The sequence below is a fragment of the Nerophis ophidion genome, linkage group LG03, assembly GCF_033978795.1.
Source record: "Nerophis ophidion isolate RoL-2023_Sa linkage group LG03, RoL_Noph_v1.0, whole genome shotgun sequence".
NCBI lineage: Eukaryota > Metazoa > Chordata > Actinopteri > Syngnathiformes > Syngnathidae > Nerophis > Nerophis ophidion.
The window spans coordinates 36414748-36435244 of NC_084613.1; the positions used below are offsets into that span (position 1 = coordinate 36414748).

The 20497-nt window shown below is 42.3% G+C and overlaps 1 protein-coding gene across 1 annotated transcript in view; it reads left to right on the forward strand.

The window, feature by feature from the left end:
- kiaa1109 (KIAA1109 ortholog) overlaps nucleotides 1-20497 on the forward strand; it is a 236469-nt gene that overhangs the window by 7857 nt on the left and 208115 nt on the right. Inside the window, exons 2-3 of the mRNA XM_061895057.1 lie at nucleotides 16818-16953; nucleotides 17099-17215. Coding sequence (XP_061751041.1) covers nucleotides 16848-16953; nucleotides 17099-17215 — 223 coding nt within the window. The 5' untranslated portion in view covers nucleotides 16818-16847. The remainder of the gene's footprint in view (nucleotides 1-16817; nucleotides 16954-17098; nucleotides 17216-20497) is intronic.

A 20497-nucleotide genomic window follows, 5' to 3' on the forward strand; every position in this document is an offset into this window, starting at 1 on the left:
AAACTGTGAAACGGGTGCACGGAATTATGGACCACTGGGGTTTCGATAAGAGAACACAAAAACATCAGATGGACTTATCAACTTTGATTGTGCACGATAGTAATCTCAAATATGCAAGTTCCAATATCTTCTTATTCTGTAATTTTAATGCAGGGGTCGACAACGCGATGCCCGCGGGCACCAGGTAGCCCGTAAGGACCAGATGAGTAGCCAGCCTACCTGTTCTAAAATAGCTCAAACAGCACCACTCACCAGTGAGCTGCCTCTATTTTTTTAATTTTATTTATTTACTAGCAAGCTGGTCTCGCTTTGCTCGATATTTTTAATTCTAAGAGAGACAAAACTCAAATAGAATTTGAAAATCCAAGAAAATATTTTAAAGACTTGGTCTTAACTTGTTTAAATAAATTCATTTATTTTTTTACTTTGCTTCTTATAACTTTCAGAAAGACAATTTTAGAGAAAAAATACAACCTTAAAAATAATTTTAGGATTTTTAAACACATATACCTTTTTACCTTTTAAATTCTTTCCTTTTCTTTCCTGACAATTTCAAATTTAAAGCCCACCAGGCTGCACCAAACGTTTGTTGCCTTGTCGACACAGAAAAGTACAATGGTGTATGCGCAGCAGCTATGAAGGTTGCAAGCCTGTTTGGTTCAACTGATCTTTGTAAATTAGCCTTTTCTGACATGAACTTTATCAAGAACAAACACAGAACACGCCACATTGATGCACATCTGCAAGACTCACTCAGAGTTGCAGTGTCAAGTTACACACCAGAGTACAACACACTAGTTTACAGCATGCAATGCCAGGCTTCCCACTAACTGACAAAGCAACAGATAACAGATTTGGTGTTCGGTTCAAAGTGTGACATGATTTATTTAAAAATTTGAGGGTTGACTTTAGTATTTTACATGAGTTATTTGTACAAACATGGTGCAAAGTAATTCATGATTTGTTAAAAAATGTTAGTGGCTAGCTAGTTAAAATGGAATATTGTGATTTCACAAGACTGTCTAAGAAGTGATCATTTGAAAATGTTCAATTTGAAAAATTTGCACTTAGAGAAAATATAAAAATAAAGTGTTGCACATCAGTGTTGCATATCTGTTTCTATATACAGGTGCTGGTCATATTATTAGAGTATCATGAAAAAGTTGATTTATTTCAGTAATTATATTCAGAACATGAAACTTACATATTATATCATTTCATTACACACATAGTGATATATTTGAAATGTTTATTTCTTTAAATTTTGATGATTAGTACTGACAATTACTGAAAATCCCAAATTCAGTATCTCAGAAAATTAGAATATTAGTTACGACCAGTACCAAAAAATATTTTTTAGAAATGTGGGCCAACTGAAAAGTATGAACATGGAACGTTTCAGCATGTACAGCAATCAATACTTAGTTGCAGCTCCTTTTGCCTGAATTGCTGCAGCAATACGGCGTGGCATGGAGTCGACCAGTCTGTTGCACTCCTAGGGTGTTATGAGAGCCCAGGTTGCTTTAATAGTGGCCTTCAGCTCTTCAGCATTGTTGGGTCTGGCATCTCGCATCATCCGCTTCACAATACCCCATAGGTTTTCTATGGGGTTAAGTTCAGGTGAGTTTGCAGGCCAATCAAGAACAGGGATACCATGGTCCTTAAACCAGGTACTGGTAGATTTGGCACTGTGTGCAGGTGCCAAGTCATGTTGGAAAATGAAATCTTCACCTCCATAAAATTGGTCCGCGGCAGGCAGCATAAAGTGTTCTAAAACTTCCTGGTAGACTGCTGCATTGACCCTAGACCTCAGGAAACACAGTGGACCAACACCAGCAGATGACATGGCACCCCAGACCATTACCGATTGTGGAAATTTGACACTGGACTTCAGGAAACGTGGATTCTGTGCCTCTCCTGTCTTCCTCCAGACTCTGGGACCTCGATTTCCAAAGGAGATACAAAATTTACTTTCATCTGAAAACATAACTTTGGACCACTCAGCAGCAGTCGAGTCCTTTTTGTCTTGAGCCCAGGCAAGACGCTTTTGACGTTGTCTCTTATTCAAGAGTGGCTTTACACAAGGAATGCGACAGCTGAAGCCCATATCTTGCATACGTCGGTGCGTAGTGGTTCTTGAAGCACTGACTCCAGCTGCAGTCCACTCTTTGTGGATCTCCCCCACATTTTTGAATCGGTTTTGTTTGACAATCCTCTCCAGGGCGCGGTTATCCCTCTTGCTTGTACACTTTTCTACCACATCTTTGTCTTCCCTTCGCCTCTCTATTAATGTGCTTGGACACAGAGCTCTGGTAACATCCAACCTCTTTGGCAATGAACTTTTGTGTCTTGCCCTTCTTCTTTAAAGTATCAATGGTCATCTTTTGGACAGTTGTCAAGTCAGCAGTCTTCCCCATGATTGTGTGTCATACAGAATCAAAATGAGAGACCATTTAAAGGCTTTTCCAGGTGTTTTGAGTTAGTTAGCCAATTAGAGTGTGGCACCAGGTGTCTTCAATATCTGACCTTTTCACCATATTCAAATTTTCTGAGATGTTGAATTTAGGGTTTTCATTGGTTGTCAGCTATAATCATCTCCTTTTTGGAAAAAAACACTTGAAATGTATCAGTCTGTTTGGAACAAATGTATACATTCTACAAGTTTGACTTTCTAAATGGAATTAATGAAATAAATACACTTTTTCATGATATTCTAATAATATGACCAGCACCTGTATATTTGTGACAAATCATTAGGATGATCAGTGTTTCCACAAATATAAATATTAGGGATGCACCGAAATGAAAATTTGTGGCCGAAGCCGAATAAAATTTAAACACTTGGCCGAATACCGAATAATGAATGCAGTTTGTCACAATTTTTTTATATTGCATAAATAGCCTAGAATAAATATTTAGACATGTTTTTCAAATAAAGTAATTTTTTATTGAATATTGACATTTTTTTAATATTCCAGTAGCCTTTGCTTTTCAAAAAAAGCACAACGCTTTTCATTTATATTAGGCCTTAAAACAAAACATGCATTCCCCAAAAAAATTAAGTGCATTATAGTGGATAAACCAACAACAAATGAATTATTGTCCTTTTAGCAAAAGTCTGCTTAGCCACAGTAGATATGCTAATAATGTAAACAGAAGGCTCAAGTAAATCTCAATTAAGTGTGTGCTTATAACCTCTTACACTTATACAGGTAGCCTACACAACAGGCTAATAATTTAAACAGAGGACCCACTAAATCTCAATAAGTGTGTGCTTGTAACCTCATACACTTATACAGGTACACAACATATCCCAATGTCACTGCACGTTGGTTGATTGCGTCACAGCGTCAAAAAAATTGCGTCACACGCCACTATTCGGCCTTGTTCTTAACTCATTCCACCGAAGGCCTAATGTGGCTTTTTTTGCCATATTCGGCCGAATATATTCCGTTACCAATTAATCGGTGCATCCCTAATAAATATCATTAATTATTAATAATAACATAGAGTTAAAAGTAAATTGAGCAAATTGTCTATTTCTCGCAATTTATTTAAGTGTGTATCAAACGGGTAGCCCTTCGCATTAATCAGTACCCAAGTCCTCTTGGTTTCAAAAAGGTTGGTGACCCCTGTTTTAATGGAATGTACCTGTGATTTTTAAACTGTGGCATGTAGGCTCCATCTAGTGGCTAGAAAACACATGTTTTCTCGCCACGTGATTCTCTAAAGGCCTACTGAAACCAGAGGTGGGTAGAGTAGCCAGAAATTGTATTTAAGTAAGAGGACTGTTACTTTAGAGATTTATTAGTCAAGTAAAAGTATGGAGTAGTCACCCAAATATTTACTTGAGGAAAAAGTATGTTGTGAAGAAAGTACTCAAGTACTGAGTAACTGATGAGTAACCTGTTTGTTTAATGATTACGGCAACAAATAATGCACAAAACCATAAAAATAGCAAGGAGAAAATTCAGAGCTAGGAATATCTTTTAAGCAACTAAAACAATAATTTATATTAAATAATAGTACATTAAAAAATAAAAATAAGGCACATTGAGCCACAATATACAGCACCATAGGCTCAGTAGGCATTCATTGATTGATTGATTGAAACTTGTATTAGTAGATTGCACAGTTCAGTACATATTCCGTACAATTGACCACTAAATGGTAACACCCCAATACGTTTTTCAACGTTAATCAATTACTTAATAAATGACCAAGTCGAGCTACCTCATATATACATATACATACACACACATATCATATATATATATATATATATATACTGTGTGTGTATATATATATATATATATATATATATATATATATATATATATACAGTATATAATTTATATTTATCTATTTTGCCGTTTTTGTTCACATGTTAAAGGTGTTTTAATGAATATACATGCATGTTTAACATATAGATTCCTATCTTTCATGAAGACAAGAATATAAGTTGGTGTATTACCTGATTCTGATGACTTGCATTGATTGGAATCAGACAGTAGTGCTGATAACGTCCACGTTTTCAAATGGAGGAGAAAAAAAGTTCCTCCTTTCTGTCTAATACCACATGAAAGTCGTTGGTTTTTGGCATCTTATTTGTCCAGGTTCCATATTTGTTTTTATACACTTTACAAGAAATACATTGGCGGCAAACTCAGTAGCTTGCTAGCTTGTTTGCGCTGGCTTTCGGAGACTCTTATTTTTTAGTGCAGGCGCGATGGAGCGGCACTTTTATTGTGAAGACAGGAACTGTGCGATCAGTCTTTAGGCTTTTGACGTGAAGTACGCTTGAAATAAAAAGTGTTTTTTCCTTTACACTTTTGATTGATTAATTGAAACTTTTATTAGTAGATTGCACAGTACAGTACATATGTCGGACAATTGACCACTAAATGGTAACACCCCTATACGTTTTTCAACTTGTTTGAGTCGGGTTTTACGTGTGACGGTCACGTGTCCGCCTAGCTCTGTTTGATTGGTCCAACGTCACCAGTGACTGCATGTGATTGGTGAAATGCAGGCATGCGTAGATCCTACTTTGAAAAACCAAAACAAACATTAATAGATCGATAGAAAAAAAGTAGCGAGTAGCGAGCTGAATGGAGATAAATGGAGCGTTGTAAAAGTAGCGTTTCTTCTCTGTGAATATACTGAAGTAAAAGTAAAAGTATGTTGCATAAAACTACTCTTAGAAGTACAATCTATCCCAAAAAATACTCAAGTAGATGTAATGAAGTAAATGTAGCGCGTTACTACCCACCTCTGACTGAAACCCACTACTACCGACCACACAGTCTGATAGTTTATATATCAATGATGAAATATTAACATTGCGACACATGCCAATACGGCCAGTTTTGTTTACTAAATTGCAATTTTAAATTTCCCGCGGAGATTCTTGTTGAAAACGTCGCGGAAAGATGACGTGTGCGCGTGACGTCACGGACTGTCAGGAAATATGAGCGCAGCACTACTAGCGGCTAAAAGTCGTCTCTTTTCATCGCGCAATTAAACACTATTCTGGACATCTGTGTTGCTGTATCTTTTGCAATTGGTTTAATTAATAATGGAGACTATAAAGAACAATGCTGTTGGTGGAAAGCGGTGTATTGCAGCTGTCTTTAGCAGCCGGTGTTTCTTTGTTTTTAACACAGAGCGGTCAAGCGAACATGTTTCTCTACATCAACCAGCATGTTTTTAGATGGGAAAATTGTGATATATATCTTACCGGAGACATCATTGGATTATTCTTCCTCCTGCAGTAGGTGTTTAAAAGTGAGCTTGGCTCCTCGGCTTCTCTCTGAGACACTGCGTGTTCACCGCAGCCATCCGACTTCGAGGTATGTCTTTACAATCTCACTAAAACACTATTAAAACAATAAGCAGAAAAGGGATCTTCCAGAATTATCCTAGTAAATTTGTCTAATTACATCTGAAACGCTCACACTGCCGTCACACGGAGCCGTCGCTTTTTATTTTATTTTATTATTATGTTTTTTTTCTAGTCCTTCGCTATCACTATCATCATCCACAAATCTTTCATCCTCGCTCAAATTAATGGGGAAATTGTCGTTTTCTCGTTTTTGAATAGCTCTTGCCGCTGAAGGCTCCCATTAAAAACAATGTGAGGACGTGAGAAGCCCTCACCCTTGTGACGTCATCATCTGCGACTTCCGGTAAAGGCGAGGCTTTTTTATCAGCACCAAAAGTTGCAAACTTTATCGTCGATGTTCTCTACTAAATCCTTTCAGCAAAAATATGGCAATATCGCGAAATGATCAAGTATGACACATAGAATGGACCTGCTATCCCCGTTTGAATAAGAAAATCTAATTTCAGTAACTCCTCTCTGAGCTGCAACCTTATCGTGGTAGAGGAGTTTGCGTGTCCCAATGATCCTAGGAGCTATGTTGTCCGGGGGCATAAAGCCCCCTGGTAGGGTCTCCCAAGGCAAACAGGTTCTAGGTGAGGGATCAGACAAAGAGCAGCTCGAAGACCTTTAGAAAGATGATAAACCATGGACCCAGATTTCCCTCGCCCGGACGCGGGTCACCGGGGCCCCCCTCTGGAGCCAGGCCCGGAGGTGGGGCACGATGGCGAGCGCCTGGTGGCCGGGCCTGTACCCATGGGGCCCGGCCGGGCACAGCCCGAAGAGGCAACGTGGGTCACCCCTCCAATGGGCTCACCACCCATAGCAGGGGCCATAAAGGTCGGGTGCATTGTGAGCTGGGCGACAGCCGAAGGCAGGGCACTTGGCGGTCCGATCCTCGGCTACAGAAGCTAGCTCTTGGGACGTGGAACGTCACGTCACTGGGGGGGAAAGAGCCTGAGCTAGTGCGCGAAGTCGAGAAATTCCGGCTGGATATAGTCGGACTCACTTCGACGCACAGCAAGGGCTCTGGAACCACTTCTCTCGAGAGGGATTGGACTCTCTTCCACTCTGGCGTTGCCGGCAGTGAGAGGCGACGGGCTGGGGTGGCAATTCTTGTTTCCCCCCGGCTCAAAGCCTGTACGTTGGAGTTCAACCCGGTGGACGAAAGGGTAGCCTCCCTCCGCCTTCGGGTGGGGGGACGGGTCCTGACTGTTGTTTGTGCTTATGCACCAAACAGCAGTTCAGAGTACCCACCCTTTTTGGGAACACTCGAGGGAGTACTGGAAAGTGCTCCCCCGGGTGATTCCCTTGTCCTACTGGGAGACTTCAACGCTCACGTTGGCAACGACAGTGAAACCTGGAGAGGCGTGATTGGGAAGAATGGCCGCCCGGATCTGAACCCGAGTGGTGTTTTGTTATTGGACTTTTGTGCTCGTCACAGTTTGTCGATAACAAACACCATGTTCAAACATAAGGGTGTCCATATGTGCACTTGGCACCAGGACACCCTAGGCCGCAGTTCCATGATCGACTTTGTAGTTGTGTCATCGGATTTGCGGCCTCATGTTTTGGACACTCGGGTGAAGAGAGGGGCGGAGCTTTCTACCGATCACCACCTGGTGGTGAGTTGGCTGCGATGGTGGGGGAGGATGCCGGACAGACCTGGGAGGCCCAAACGCATTGTGAGGGTCTGCTGGGAACGTCTGGCAGAGTCTCCTGTCAGACAAAGTTTCAATTCCCACCTCCGGAAGAACTTTGAACATGTCACGAGGGAGGTGCTGGACATTGAGTCCGAGTGGACCATGTTCCGCACCTCTATTGTCGAGGCGGCAGATCGGAGCTGTGGCCGCAAAGTAGTTGGTGCCTGTCGGGGCGGCAATCCTAAAACCCCTTGGTGGACACCAGCGGTGAGGGATGCCGTCTAGCTGAAGAAGGAGTCCTATCGGGTCCTTTTGGCTCATAGGACTCTGGAGGCAGTGGACAGGTACCGACAGGCCAAGCGGTGTGCAGCTTCAGCGGTCGCGGAGGCAAAAACTCGGACATGGGAAGAGTTCGGGGAAGCCATGGAAAACGACTTCCGGACGGCTTCGAAGCGATTCTGGACCACCGTCCGCCGCCTCAGGAAGGGGAAGCAGTGCACTATCAACACCGTGTATGGTGCGGATGGTGTTCTGCTGACCTCGACTGCGGATGTTGTGGATAGGTGGAAGGAATACTTCGAAGACCTCCTCAATCCCACCAACACGTCTTCCTATGAGGAAGCAGTGCCTGGGGAATCTGTGGTGGACTCTCCTATTTCTGGGGCTGAGGTCGCTGAGGTAGTTAAAAAGCTCCTCGGTGGCAAGGCCCCAGGGGTGGATGAGATCCGCCCGGAGTTCCTTAAGGCTCTGGATGCTGTGGGGCTGTCTTGGTTGACAAGACTTTGCAGCATCGCGTGGACATCGGGGGCGGTACCTCTGGATTGGCAGACCGGGGTGGTGGTTCCTCTCTTTAAGAAGGGGGACCGGAGGGTGTGTTCCAACTATCGTGGGATCACACTCCTCAGCCTTCCCGGTAAGGTTTATTCAGGTGTACTGGAGAGGAGGCTACGTCGGATAGTCGAACCTCGGATTCAGGAGGAACAGTGTGGTTTTCGTCCTGGTCGCGGAACTGTGGACCAGCTCTATACTCTCGGCAGGGTTCTTGAGGGTGCATGGGAGTTTGCCCAACCAGTCTATATGTGCTTTGTGGACTTGGAGAAGGCATTCGACCGTGTCCCTCGGGAACTCCTGTGGGGAGTGCTCAGAGAGTATGGGGTATCGGACTGTCTTATTGTGGCGGTCCGTTCCCTGTACGATCAGTGCCAGAGCTTGGTTTGCATTGCCGGCAGTAAGTCGAACACATTTCCAGTGAGGGTTGGACTCCGCCAAGGCTGTCCTTTGTCACCGATTCTGTTCATAACTTTTATGGACAGAATTTCTAGGCGCAGTCAAGGCGTTGAGGGGTTCCGGTTTGGTAACCGCAGGATTAGGTCTCTGCTTTTTGCAGATGATGTGGTCCTGATGGCTTCATCTGACCGGGATCTTCAGCTCTCGCTGGATCGGTTCGCAGCCGAGTGTGAAGCGACCGGAATGAGAATCAGCACCTCCAAGTCCGAGTCCATGGTTCTCGCCCGGAAAAGGGTGGAGTGCCATCTCCGGGTTGGGGAGGAGACCCTGCCCCAAGTGGAGGAGTTCAAGTACCTAGGAGTCTTGTTCACGAGTGAGGGAAGAGTGGATCGTGAGATCGACAGGCGGATCGGTGTGGCGTCTTCAGTAATGCGGACGTTGTACCGATCCGTTGTGGTGAAGAAGGAGCTGAGCCGGAAGGCAAAGCTCTCAATTTACCGGTCAATCTACGTTCCCATCCTCACCTATGGTCATGAGCTTTGGGTCATGACCGAAAGGATAAGATCACGGGTACAAGCGGCCGAAATGAGTTTCCTCCGCCGTGTGGCGGGGCTCTCCCTTAGAGATAGGGTGAGAAGCTCTGCCATCCGGGAGGAACTCAAAGTAAAGCCGCTGCTCCTCCACATCGAGAGGAGCCAGATGAGGTGGTTCGGGCATCTGGTCAGGATGCCACCCGAACGCCTCCCTAGGGAGGTGTTTAGGGCACGTCCAACTGGTAGGAGGCCACGGGGAAGACCCAGGACACGTTGGGAAGACTATGTCTCCCGGCTGGCCTGGGAACGCCTCGGGATCCCCCGGGAAGAGCTAGACGAAGTGGCTGGGGAGAGGGAAGTCTGGGTTTCCCTGCTTAGGCTGTTGCCCCCGCGACCCGACCTCGGATAAGCGGAAGATGATGGATGGATGGATGGATGGATAATTTCAGTAGGCCTTTAAAGCAGTGGTTCTCAACCTTTTTTCAGTGATGTACCCCGTGTGAACATTTTTTAAACTCAAGTACCCCCTAATCAGAGCAATGCATTTTTGGTTGAAAAAAAGAGATAAAGAAGTAAAATACAGCACTATGTCATCAGTTTCTGATTTATTAAATTGTATAACAGTACAAAACATTACTCATTTGTAGTGGTCTTTCTTGAACTATTTGGAAAAAAAGATATGAAAATAACTAAAAACTTGTTGAAAAATAAACAAGTGATTAAATTATAAATAAAGATTTCTACACATAGAAGTAATCCTCAACTTAAATTGCCCTCTTTGGGGATTGTAATAGAGATCCATCTGGATTCATCAACTTAATTCTCAACATTTCTTCACAAAAAAAGAAATATTTAACATCAATATTTATGGAACATGTCCACAAAAAATCTAGCTGTCAACACTGAACATTGCATTGTTGCATTTCTTTTCACAATTTATGAACTTACATTCATATTTTGTTGAAGTATTATTCAATAAATATCAATCAATCAATCAATCAATGTTTATTTATGTAGCCCTAAATCACTAGTGTCTCAAAGGGCTGCACAAACCACAACACAAATCACAACGACATCCTCGGTAGAGCCCACATAAGGGCAAGGAAATCTCACACCCAGTGGGACGTCGGTGACAGTGACAATGATGACTATGAGAAACTATATAAGTAAACATTGATTGAAACATTGATTGAAACCTTGGAGAGGAGCGCTTATGTGGGCAACCCTCCCCTCTAGGGGACCGAAAGCAATGGATATTTATAAAGGATTTTTGAATTGCTGCTTTTTTTAGAATTTAAAAAAAAATCTCACGTACCCCTTGGCATACCTTCAAGAACCCCCAAGGGTACCCCCATTTGAGAATGACTGCTTTAAAGAATCACTTGAATATTCAAATGGAATGTTACTGTTCAAACTATGTGTAACATTACAGTGGCCGAAGTAATACAAATACTTGTTAAATGTAACCTCTGCCTTCTTTTCAATTAATATTTAGGCCCACTACGCTCACGGCTGTACTGTGCGACAATTCTACTTGCAAATGCTCTTAAAATAGACAGTGCGATTTGGAAAAAACACAAACCCACAATTGTCAGACATAATGCAAAAAGGGATTCCAAACCTTTCATCACATTTTTCGTCTAAAATAAATCCATCCAAATTTGATCCAACGAGAATAAAAATTTCGCACATCTGTATAGCAAGTTTGAATAAACTTAAGCTATAACCAAATGGACAAGTGATTGATGCACAAGTTTCACTGATGACTCTGAGAGCTGTGTTTGTCCCTCCTTCCTGCGCCATGCATAGTGGGGTTTGGGGCTGGATCCCACTCTTAGTTAATTTCTTAAGAAAACAAGATCTTAGTTGGAGGAACTGGTCAGTAAAAGTCAAGGTTTTTTTCACCAACTTAAGTGAAGTGCAATGAATTACATTTATATGGCGCTTTTTCTTTGGCGACTCAAAGCGCTTTAAATGGTGGAACCCATTATCAATGTAATTAAGCTACATTTAAACTAGTGTGGGTGGCACTGGAAGCAGGTGGGTAAAGTGTCTTGACCCAGGACACAACAGCAGTGACTAGGATGGCGGAAGTGGGAATCGAACCTGGAACCCTCAAGTTGCTGGCACTGTTGCTTTACCAACCGAGCCACACCACCACTTAAAACCTAACACAAACTGCACTGCGCGCTAGTAACTACGTGTGTCGTAGGGAAAATTGAACAACAAATCAATGATTAAAGTGACAAACTTGCTATCCACACTCGGGTTGGGCGATATGGCCTTTTTTTAATATCTCGATATTTTTAGGCCATATCAAGATACACGATATATATCTCGACATTTTGCCTTAGACTTGAATGAACACTTAATGCATATAATCACACTAGTATGATGATTCTATGTGTCTACATTAAAACATTCTTGTTAATACTTCATTAATATATGCTCATTTTAAACTTTCATGCAGAGAAAGAAATCCCAACTAAGTCAATTGACCAAGATTGTATTTATTAAACAGTTATTAAGCAGTATCACAAACATTAATGTAATTTTAAAACAGAAAGTGCAAGATTGTCAGAGACATTTTAAAACAAGCTATTAGTGCACTTTTGTGTGTGATGTCACTAAGATGACATCAAAACAACACTAAATTAAAGTTCACTTTTTGTACAGAATGCCACTACAATAGTTTAAAACAAATAATGTGCACTTTTGTGCATGATGTCATACAATATATTTCAATAACTGTCAAATAAAACTGAGCTGCACAATAGGAAATTTAATTGTGTACATCCTTCGCTATGTGGTAGTTTACTGCGGACGTTATCTCCTTCTGGTGTGGACTATTTTATTCGTACGGTGCTGATTTGGAAATGGTTGCTTGGGGATTTTGTTGGTGTGGCACCGGACAGAGATGTTGATATGCAGAGTAATCACTCTTTATTCTCTAGCAGGTGACTTTTCAAATGATACTACATTTTAGCAGTGATGCTACTTTTTGTAGCAACGCTTTTGCACCACACTTGACAAATTATGGTTGTCTGTTCGACATTCCTGCTTGAAACCAAACCCTCGCCAAGACGATGGACCCCGTGCTGTTTTTCTTGGACATGAATCTTCCTTCATTTGTTACCAGATTCGCACCTTCTTTCTCTCGCATTACCACTCGCACCACAGCTAATGTTACCCATGTCACTCCCTCTCTGCTCCGCGAGGGCGTATACGTGTGTGACGTATGTTAGAAGGTGCGCTTGTTTATGTCTCTGCGAGAAGGAGAGACAAGAAAGAGTGAGAAGTGGCTGTAGTGTAATGCTCTCATCTAAAAGCAAATGCGTGAGAACGTATACTGGAATATCTCAATTGTTTTAAATAACGCATTAATTATTTTCCCTAGTAACTAATTACATGGATTAAAGAGTAATTCCGTTGGTAATTCAATCACTTTTTTGGTAAAATGATAAGTAATTAGTATTAATTACTTTTTTAAAATAATTTTCAAACCACAGCCACAAGTCACATAGCATCATGAAACATTTAGCAAGTCAGTTTACCTGGCTGAAGTCTTTGTGTGTATGTCCTATTATAATGTTTACCTATAAAACACTATTGTTGAATGTCAGTTATTTTCATGTTTAAACATGTTGTCTAAAACCAGGGCACTTTATTTAACTTTTTTTATTTTGTGTTATTGTTAGCTAAAGAAAAAGTATAGCTACATTTTTTTTAAAGAATATTGGAGATTATATTTGACTTTTCTCACATTTTTTTCATGGCCTTTTCTTTTTTCTTATTTCAAAACTCCTCTTAAAGGGGATTGATTGATTGATTGATACTTTTATTAGTAGATTGCACAGTACAGTACATATTCCGTACAATTGACCACTAAAGGATAACACCCGAATAAGTTTTTCAACTCGTTTAAGTCGGGGTCCACATTAATCAATTCATGGTACAAATATATACTATCAACATAATACAGTCATCACACAAGTTAATCATCATAGTATGTACATTGAATTATTTACATTATTTACAATCCGGGGGGTGGGATGAGGAGCTTTGGTTGATATCAGAACTTCAGTCATCAACAATTGCATCAACAGAGAAATGTGGACATTGAAACAGTGTAGGTCTTACAGTAGGATATGTACAGACAGCAGAGAACATAGTGAGTTCAGATAGCATAAGAACAAGTATATACATTAGAAGTACATTTGAGTTGTTTATAATCCAGGGAGATGGGATGTAAATGGAGGAGGGTATTAATAAAGTGTTGAAGTTGCCTGGAGGTGTTGTTTTAGAGCGGTTTTGAAGGAATATAGAGATGCACTTACTTTTATGCCTGTTGGGAGTGCATTCCACATTGATGTGGCATAGAAAGAGAATGAGTTAAGACCTTTGTTAGATCGAAATCTGGGTTTAACGTGGTTTGTGGAGCTCCCCCTGGTGTTGTGGTTATGGCGGTCATTTACGTTAAGGAAGTAGTTTGACATGTACTTCGGTATCAAGGAGGTGTAGCGGATTTTATAGACTAGGCTCAGTGCAAGTTGTTTTACTCTGTCCTCCACCCTGAGCCAGCCCACTTTGGAGAAGTGGGTTGGATTGAGGTGTGATCTGGGGTGGAGGTCTAAAAGTAACCGGATTAGCTTATTCTGGGATGTTTGGAGTCTAGATTTGAGGGTTTTGGAGGTGTCAATCATTTACAATCATTATGAGAGACAAGAACACACGTCTTTCTTTTAAGATTTTAGGGATGATAAAACACGCTTGGAAGATGCGGCTGATGGGAATCACTGTTATACCCTTCAAAGTAGGGCTGGGTGATATGGCCTTTTTTTAATATCTCAATATTTTTAGGCCATATCGCGATACACGATAGATATCTTGATATTTTGCCATTGCCTTGAATTAACTCTTGATACATATAATCACAGTAGTATAATAATTCTATGTGTATACATTAAAACATTCTTGTTCATACTGCATTAATATTTACTCATTTGAAACTTCCATGCAGAGAGGGAAATCACAACTAAGTCAATTAGTTAATGGTAAATGGGTTGTACTTGTACTTTTCAACCCCTTTTTAAGGAGCCCAAAGCGCTTTCACAGTATTTCCGCATTCGCCCATTCACACACATTGACACATTGACGGCGGGAGCTGCCATGCAAGGGGCTCACCAGGATCCATCAGGAGCAAGGGTGAAGTGTCTTGCCCAAGGACACAATGGACTTGACTAGGATGGTAGAAGGTGGGGATTGAACCAGTAATCCTAAAATTGCTGGCACAGCTACTCTACCAACTTCGCCACGCCGTACCCAAATTGACCAAAACTGTATTTTTCAAACAGTTATTAAGCACTGGCACAAACATTCATGTCATTTCCAAAACAGAACGTGCAAGATTGTCAGAGACATTTTAAAACAAGCTATGAGTGCACTTTTGTGCATGATGTCACTGAGGTGACATATCAAAACAACACTAAATTATCCATCCATCCGTTTCCTACCGCTTATTCCCTTTAGGGGTCGCGGGGGGCACTGGCGCCTATCTCAGCTACAATCTGTGCTTTTTTTGTACAGAATGCCACTATCCATCCCATCCATTTTCTACCGCTTATTCCCTTTTTGGGGTCGCGGGGGGCGCTGGCGCCTAAACAAATAAAGTACACTTTTGTGTATGATGTCACACAAAATATTTAAATAAGTGTCAAATAAAAATGAGCTGCATAATAGGAAATCAAATAGTGTATGTCCTTTGCAATGTGGTAGTTTACTCCGGACATTATCTCCTTTTATTGTAGACTGTTTTTTTCATACAGTGTTGATCTGGAAATGTTTGCCTCGACATTTTGATGGAGTGGGCTTGTGGCATCGAATGGAGATGTTGAGATGTGGAGTAAGCACTCTTCATTCTCTAGCAGGTGACTTTTCAAGTGATGCTACATATTAGCCTTAATGCTACTTTTGGTAGCAACGCTTGTGCCCCACACTTGACGAATTAAAGTTGTCAATTTGACATATTCCCGCTTGAAGCCAAACCACCGCCAGACGATGGACCCCAAGGTGTTTTTCTTGGGAAATAATTCTTCTTTCATTTGTTACCAGATTCACACCTTCTTTCTCTCGTATTACCACTCGCACGGCTTTGCTAGCATCACAGCTAACGTTACCCATGCTGCTACCTCTCTGTCCGCGAGGGCGTATACGTATGTGACGTATCATGATGTGACAATATGTGACATGTGTATGAAGGTGCACTTATCTGTGAGAAGGAGAGACAAGAAGGAGTAGCAAGAGCCTGTAGTGTAATGGCCTCAGCTAAAAGCAACTGCGTAAGAACGTATACTCGAATATCACGATATAGTCATTTTCTATATTGCACAGAGACAAACCCGCGATATATCGCGTATATCGATATATCGCCTAGCCCTACTTCAAAGCCCTCTAAAACAACTTCAAAACCCTCCAACGTTTTATTTCCACACTTTCTGCCTGAAGTCAGCTGGGATAGGTTACAGCTTACCCTAGTGAGGATAAGAAGGAATGGATGGATGGATGGAAGAAAAAGTGATTACTTCATACATTTAACAAAATGCTGAAAAAAGGATTGCATAGTATTACAAAATATGTGTTTGTATGTGAAATTGATGATTTAGAACAGTATTGGTACCATGGGCTTTTGACTCCACTCCACATCACCCTGCGGCTTTATGCTTGATTAGCTAATAACAGAGGAGGAGAACACGATAATGGTGCTTTAAAAAAACAACAGGTGGCCACATTTCTGCATTCTAATGTTCTGACAGTGGCAATGTCTGTTACACACAGTGGAAAGTTATGTACAAATGGTAAGCCATTACAATACAATTGAAAATAAGTAGTTGTTTATGACAACAGAGGTCAATAAGTTTTGTAAAGGATGCTGCAGGGTTATGAAGAGGTTGAATAGAATCGTCAATGATGAAGAGTTTGCTTGGGGATCTCTCGTCTGTCACTGACTTAAAGCAATTTCAGATGTAATCTATGTCAGCAGTAACCCTAATGTGCTAATTATTGCTGCTAATGTCCCTGGAACAGATGCCATCAGCTAGCCTACAACAGCATAGTAGCTGGAAGTTGATCTGAGCCGCCTCAGGAAATATCCATGTTGGTACTCCAGTTCATTGTTGAAGTGTACTCCGAAGTAATTCTACTGTTCTGTTGTCTCAATGTCCTCTACCATTAACGTAGTGCTGGTCCACCTAAAGTCCACCAATAGTAACTTGGTTTCCGTTCTGTTTAAGAGCAGATTATTCTTGTTGGTTGACAACTAAGAGTTGTATTTAAAGTCTGAGATGTACAAAGTGAACAGACAACTAAATTAATCTAATACTACTGGACTATCGGTGCGACCGTAATGAAAGCATCATCCAATTTATTGCGCAATTCAACAGCTTTATTTTACACTCAATAAACTGCATTGGCGTCTTTGAATTCCGTTTATGATTGTTTAACTTGTATGTATTTGGTCCTTTTCTCCTTTTTTAGTTTTCGACATCAAATTCAGAGCCTGTAGCCATGGATGTGCTTGGTTCTAAAAACAATGAAAGTACCTTCCCCAGTTTAGGGGATTTGGATGACTTTCTCAACAAGCACAACTCTAACTTCATCTGGCTGCTTGTGGGTAAGTGCACTGCATCTGTAGAGTATCTGTTAAAATTATATGTACATGAGCTTCAAAATGACAAATAATACATGTAAATGTACTGAATAAATAAACAACTGAAGTATTTTTTAACTAACCATGTTGTGTATGTTTTTCCCTGAAGCTACTATTCTGTCCTGTGGATGGATCATCTATTTGACTTATTACAACTCCCGCAACATTGGCCTCATCCTCACTCTGATCATCAACAGACTCTACAAGGATGGCTACATTCACATTGGTGAGGTTATCAACACCTGTGAACAGTGAGCAGGATTACTGCCAAGCTTTGTGTTCAAGGCATTTACCTGTTCTGCTGAATCATTTAAAACAAGGCAGGTTCTCTCAGACAATAGCAAATTACAACCTGATGATAGCATTGCTTTAGTAAAAGGCATTTTCAATTTTAATATTGTATTTACCTATCCTTTACTAGTTTGTATGTAAATACATTTTGAAACTGTATGAAAAGGGAAGAAAACATACATCATCATGCTCAGGTATAGATAGCAAGGGTTCCCTAGGGCAGTGTTTTTCAACCACTGTGCTGAAGCATGGTGTGCCGTGGGAGATTGTGATTTCACCTAACTGGGTTAAAAATATTTTTACTTTGTGACTTTATTGGTGTCTTGCACACAGCCATTCACCAAGCTACTAGCACCTGCACCAGTCACTGTTACCGCTCCCTCACCTCTCTCGCCCACCCACTTACTGACGTCACTCACCTCACATGCTGTCATATCTTCAAGGGCCACACACACACACACACACACACATACACTACTCTTATAACAGAGTTAAGAGCCGCATGAAACCAGCCAAAGAGCCGCATGAGGCTAGCGAGCCGCGGGTTGGCCAGGCCTGTTCCGACTCTAGAGTAACTTTGTAATACTCTTCCATATCAGTAGGTAGCAGCAGGTAGCTAACTGCTTTGTAGATGTCGGTAACAACGCCGATGGTTTGTCGTGATCACAATATGCAAAAGACAGCGAGAGACAGCGTGCCGGTAAAAATGTATCTAATGCTTAAACCAAAAATAAACAAAAGGCGAGTGACGCTAAGAAAAGGCTTAGGGATGGCTGTGCAAAATAAAACTAAAACTGAACTTTTTGCAAAGTAAACAAAAACAGAATGGTGGACGACAGCAAAGACTGTCAATATCGGCTTAATTGTTTATTGTTTTCTGCTGGTGGTGTACCTCTGGATTTTTTCAATGAAAAAAATGTGCCTTGGCTCAAAAAAGGTTGAAAAACACTGCCTTAGGGCTCAATACTGGGACAAAATGTGTTAATTATATTTTTTATTATTTTAATTTTTTAAGTAATTTATTCATTCTTTCTTTTTTAAAATTACATCTGTAATTCCTCCCACTTCCAAAGACATGTACCTGGGGATAGGTTGATTGGCAACACTAAATTGTGAATGTGAGTGTGAATGTTGTCCATCTGTGTTCGCCCTGCAATGAGGTGGCGACTTGTCCAGGGTTACCCCGCCTTACGCCCGAATGCAGCGGGATCAGGCTGCAGCACCCCCGCGACCCTGAGAGGGATAAGCGGTAGGAAATGGATGGATGGATGGATGGATGGATGGATGGAAGGACCATTGTTTTACATCGCTAAATTTCAGTGAAAGCGATTACATTGGAAATTAACTAGGGTTGTATTAAAGTACCAGTACAGTGGAAAAAACCAAGTGACTTCATATGTTTAATTATGTTTCATTGTATCCACTAAATCTTCCATCCATCCATCCATTTCCTACCGCATATTTCGCTTTGCATATCTTCGGCAATATCCGTAGATTCTCCCCAACCGAAGATCACACTCCACCCTTTTCCGGGCGAAAACCATGGACTCGGACTTGGAGGTGCCGATTCCCATACCGGTCTCTTCACACTTGGCTGTAAACCAATCCAGTGACAGCTGAAGATCCTGGCCAGATGAAGCTATCAGGACCACATCATTTGCAAAAAGCAGAGACCTAATCCTGAAGCCACCAAACTGGATCTCTTCAACGCCCTGACTGGGCCTAGAAATTCTGTCCATAAAAGTTATTAACAGAATCGGTGACAAAAGGCAGCCTTGGCAGAGTCCAACCCTCACTGAAAACGAGCCCGACTTATTGCCAGCAATAAGTCGGGCGGAAGCGGGGATCGAACCTGGAACCCTCAAGTTGCAGGCACGGCCACTCTACTGACCGAGCTATACCGCTCGGGAATCTCTGTGAGATTGATACTTTTTAATCATATCTGTTTATTTACAAACTTTGGAAGTCTTTGTGTCATAAATGAGATATTGTGGCGGGCACTAGGACCATGCTCACACTCAGAGAAGGGGTTTGGTTTGCTTCTTGGGAAAACACTTAAAAAGCACTTGTTGTGAATGTTCTTGGCTCTCTCTCTCTCATATTGGCAGTCTACAATAAAGACCTAAAAGAAACAACGTTGCGTTTCTTGCATATGCCACATTGGTGACCCCGACGTGATGTGTCCACTGGCCGCCCTCAGCCTGTCGTCAAAGTAGACTGACGCCGCTGGGTTTTTGACTCAATACACTCCCTGTCGCACCCTGCCGTTCGGGCTTCCGTCAAGTTGGTTGGTTCTAAGATTGTTTGGCCTGGCCTTAGGAAGGATGTTAGGCAGTGGGCAGCCGCATGTGTGGCATGTCAGCGCGCCAAAGTCCACCGGCACACTAAGGCGGCCCTCGAACCATTTACGATTCCGGTCAGGCGGTTTGACCACGTGCGTGTTGACTTAGTTGGCCCCCTCCCTCCGTCGCAGGGTTATACTCACTTGCTAATGATGGTAGATCATACTACCAGATGGCAAGAAGCAGTTCCCCTTTCCTCCACTGCCTCTGTAAACGTTGCCCTTGCGTTTCTGTCTGCCTGGGTTGCGCGTTTTGGCACACCAGCCGATATCACCTTGGACAGGGGATCTCAATTCGTGTCGGAGCTTTGGTCAACGTTGCCGCAGACATTTGGTGTGAAGGTGCACCGTACTACAGCCTACCATCCCCAGGCTAGTGGCTTATGTCAACGTTTTCCCAGGTCGCTTAAGGCGGCTGTGCGTGCGACGCTCGTGGATAGCAATTGGGTTGACCGTGCCTTGGGTTATGCTCGGGTTGCGCTCGGCCCCTAAAGAGGATCTCGCTGCGGCCCCTGCTGAATTGGTGTTCGGTCAACCACTCCGTGTTCTGGGTGAATTTTTACCTAAGGGTGGTGCCCCGCGATTGTTTCTCATTTGGCCGAGGGAGTCCTTGGCTCCTGGCCCGGTCCACCACTGTTTCCCTAAATCGGAGCTTAAAAATGCCCGTTTTGTTTTTGTACGTCACGACGCACACCGTTCGCCCCTCCAACCTTCTTACGATGGCCCATTTAGGGTTCTGGAACGCGGTCCTAAGGTTTTTGTGCTGGATATGGACCGGCGCAGGGAATGCGTTTCTTTGGACAAAATTAAACCGGCGCATTGTGCTGCACGTGGTGAAGTGCTGCTGGGCCAAGTCCCCTGCCGAGGTCGCCCTCC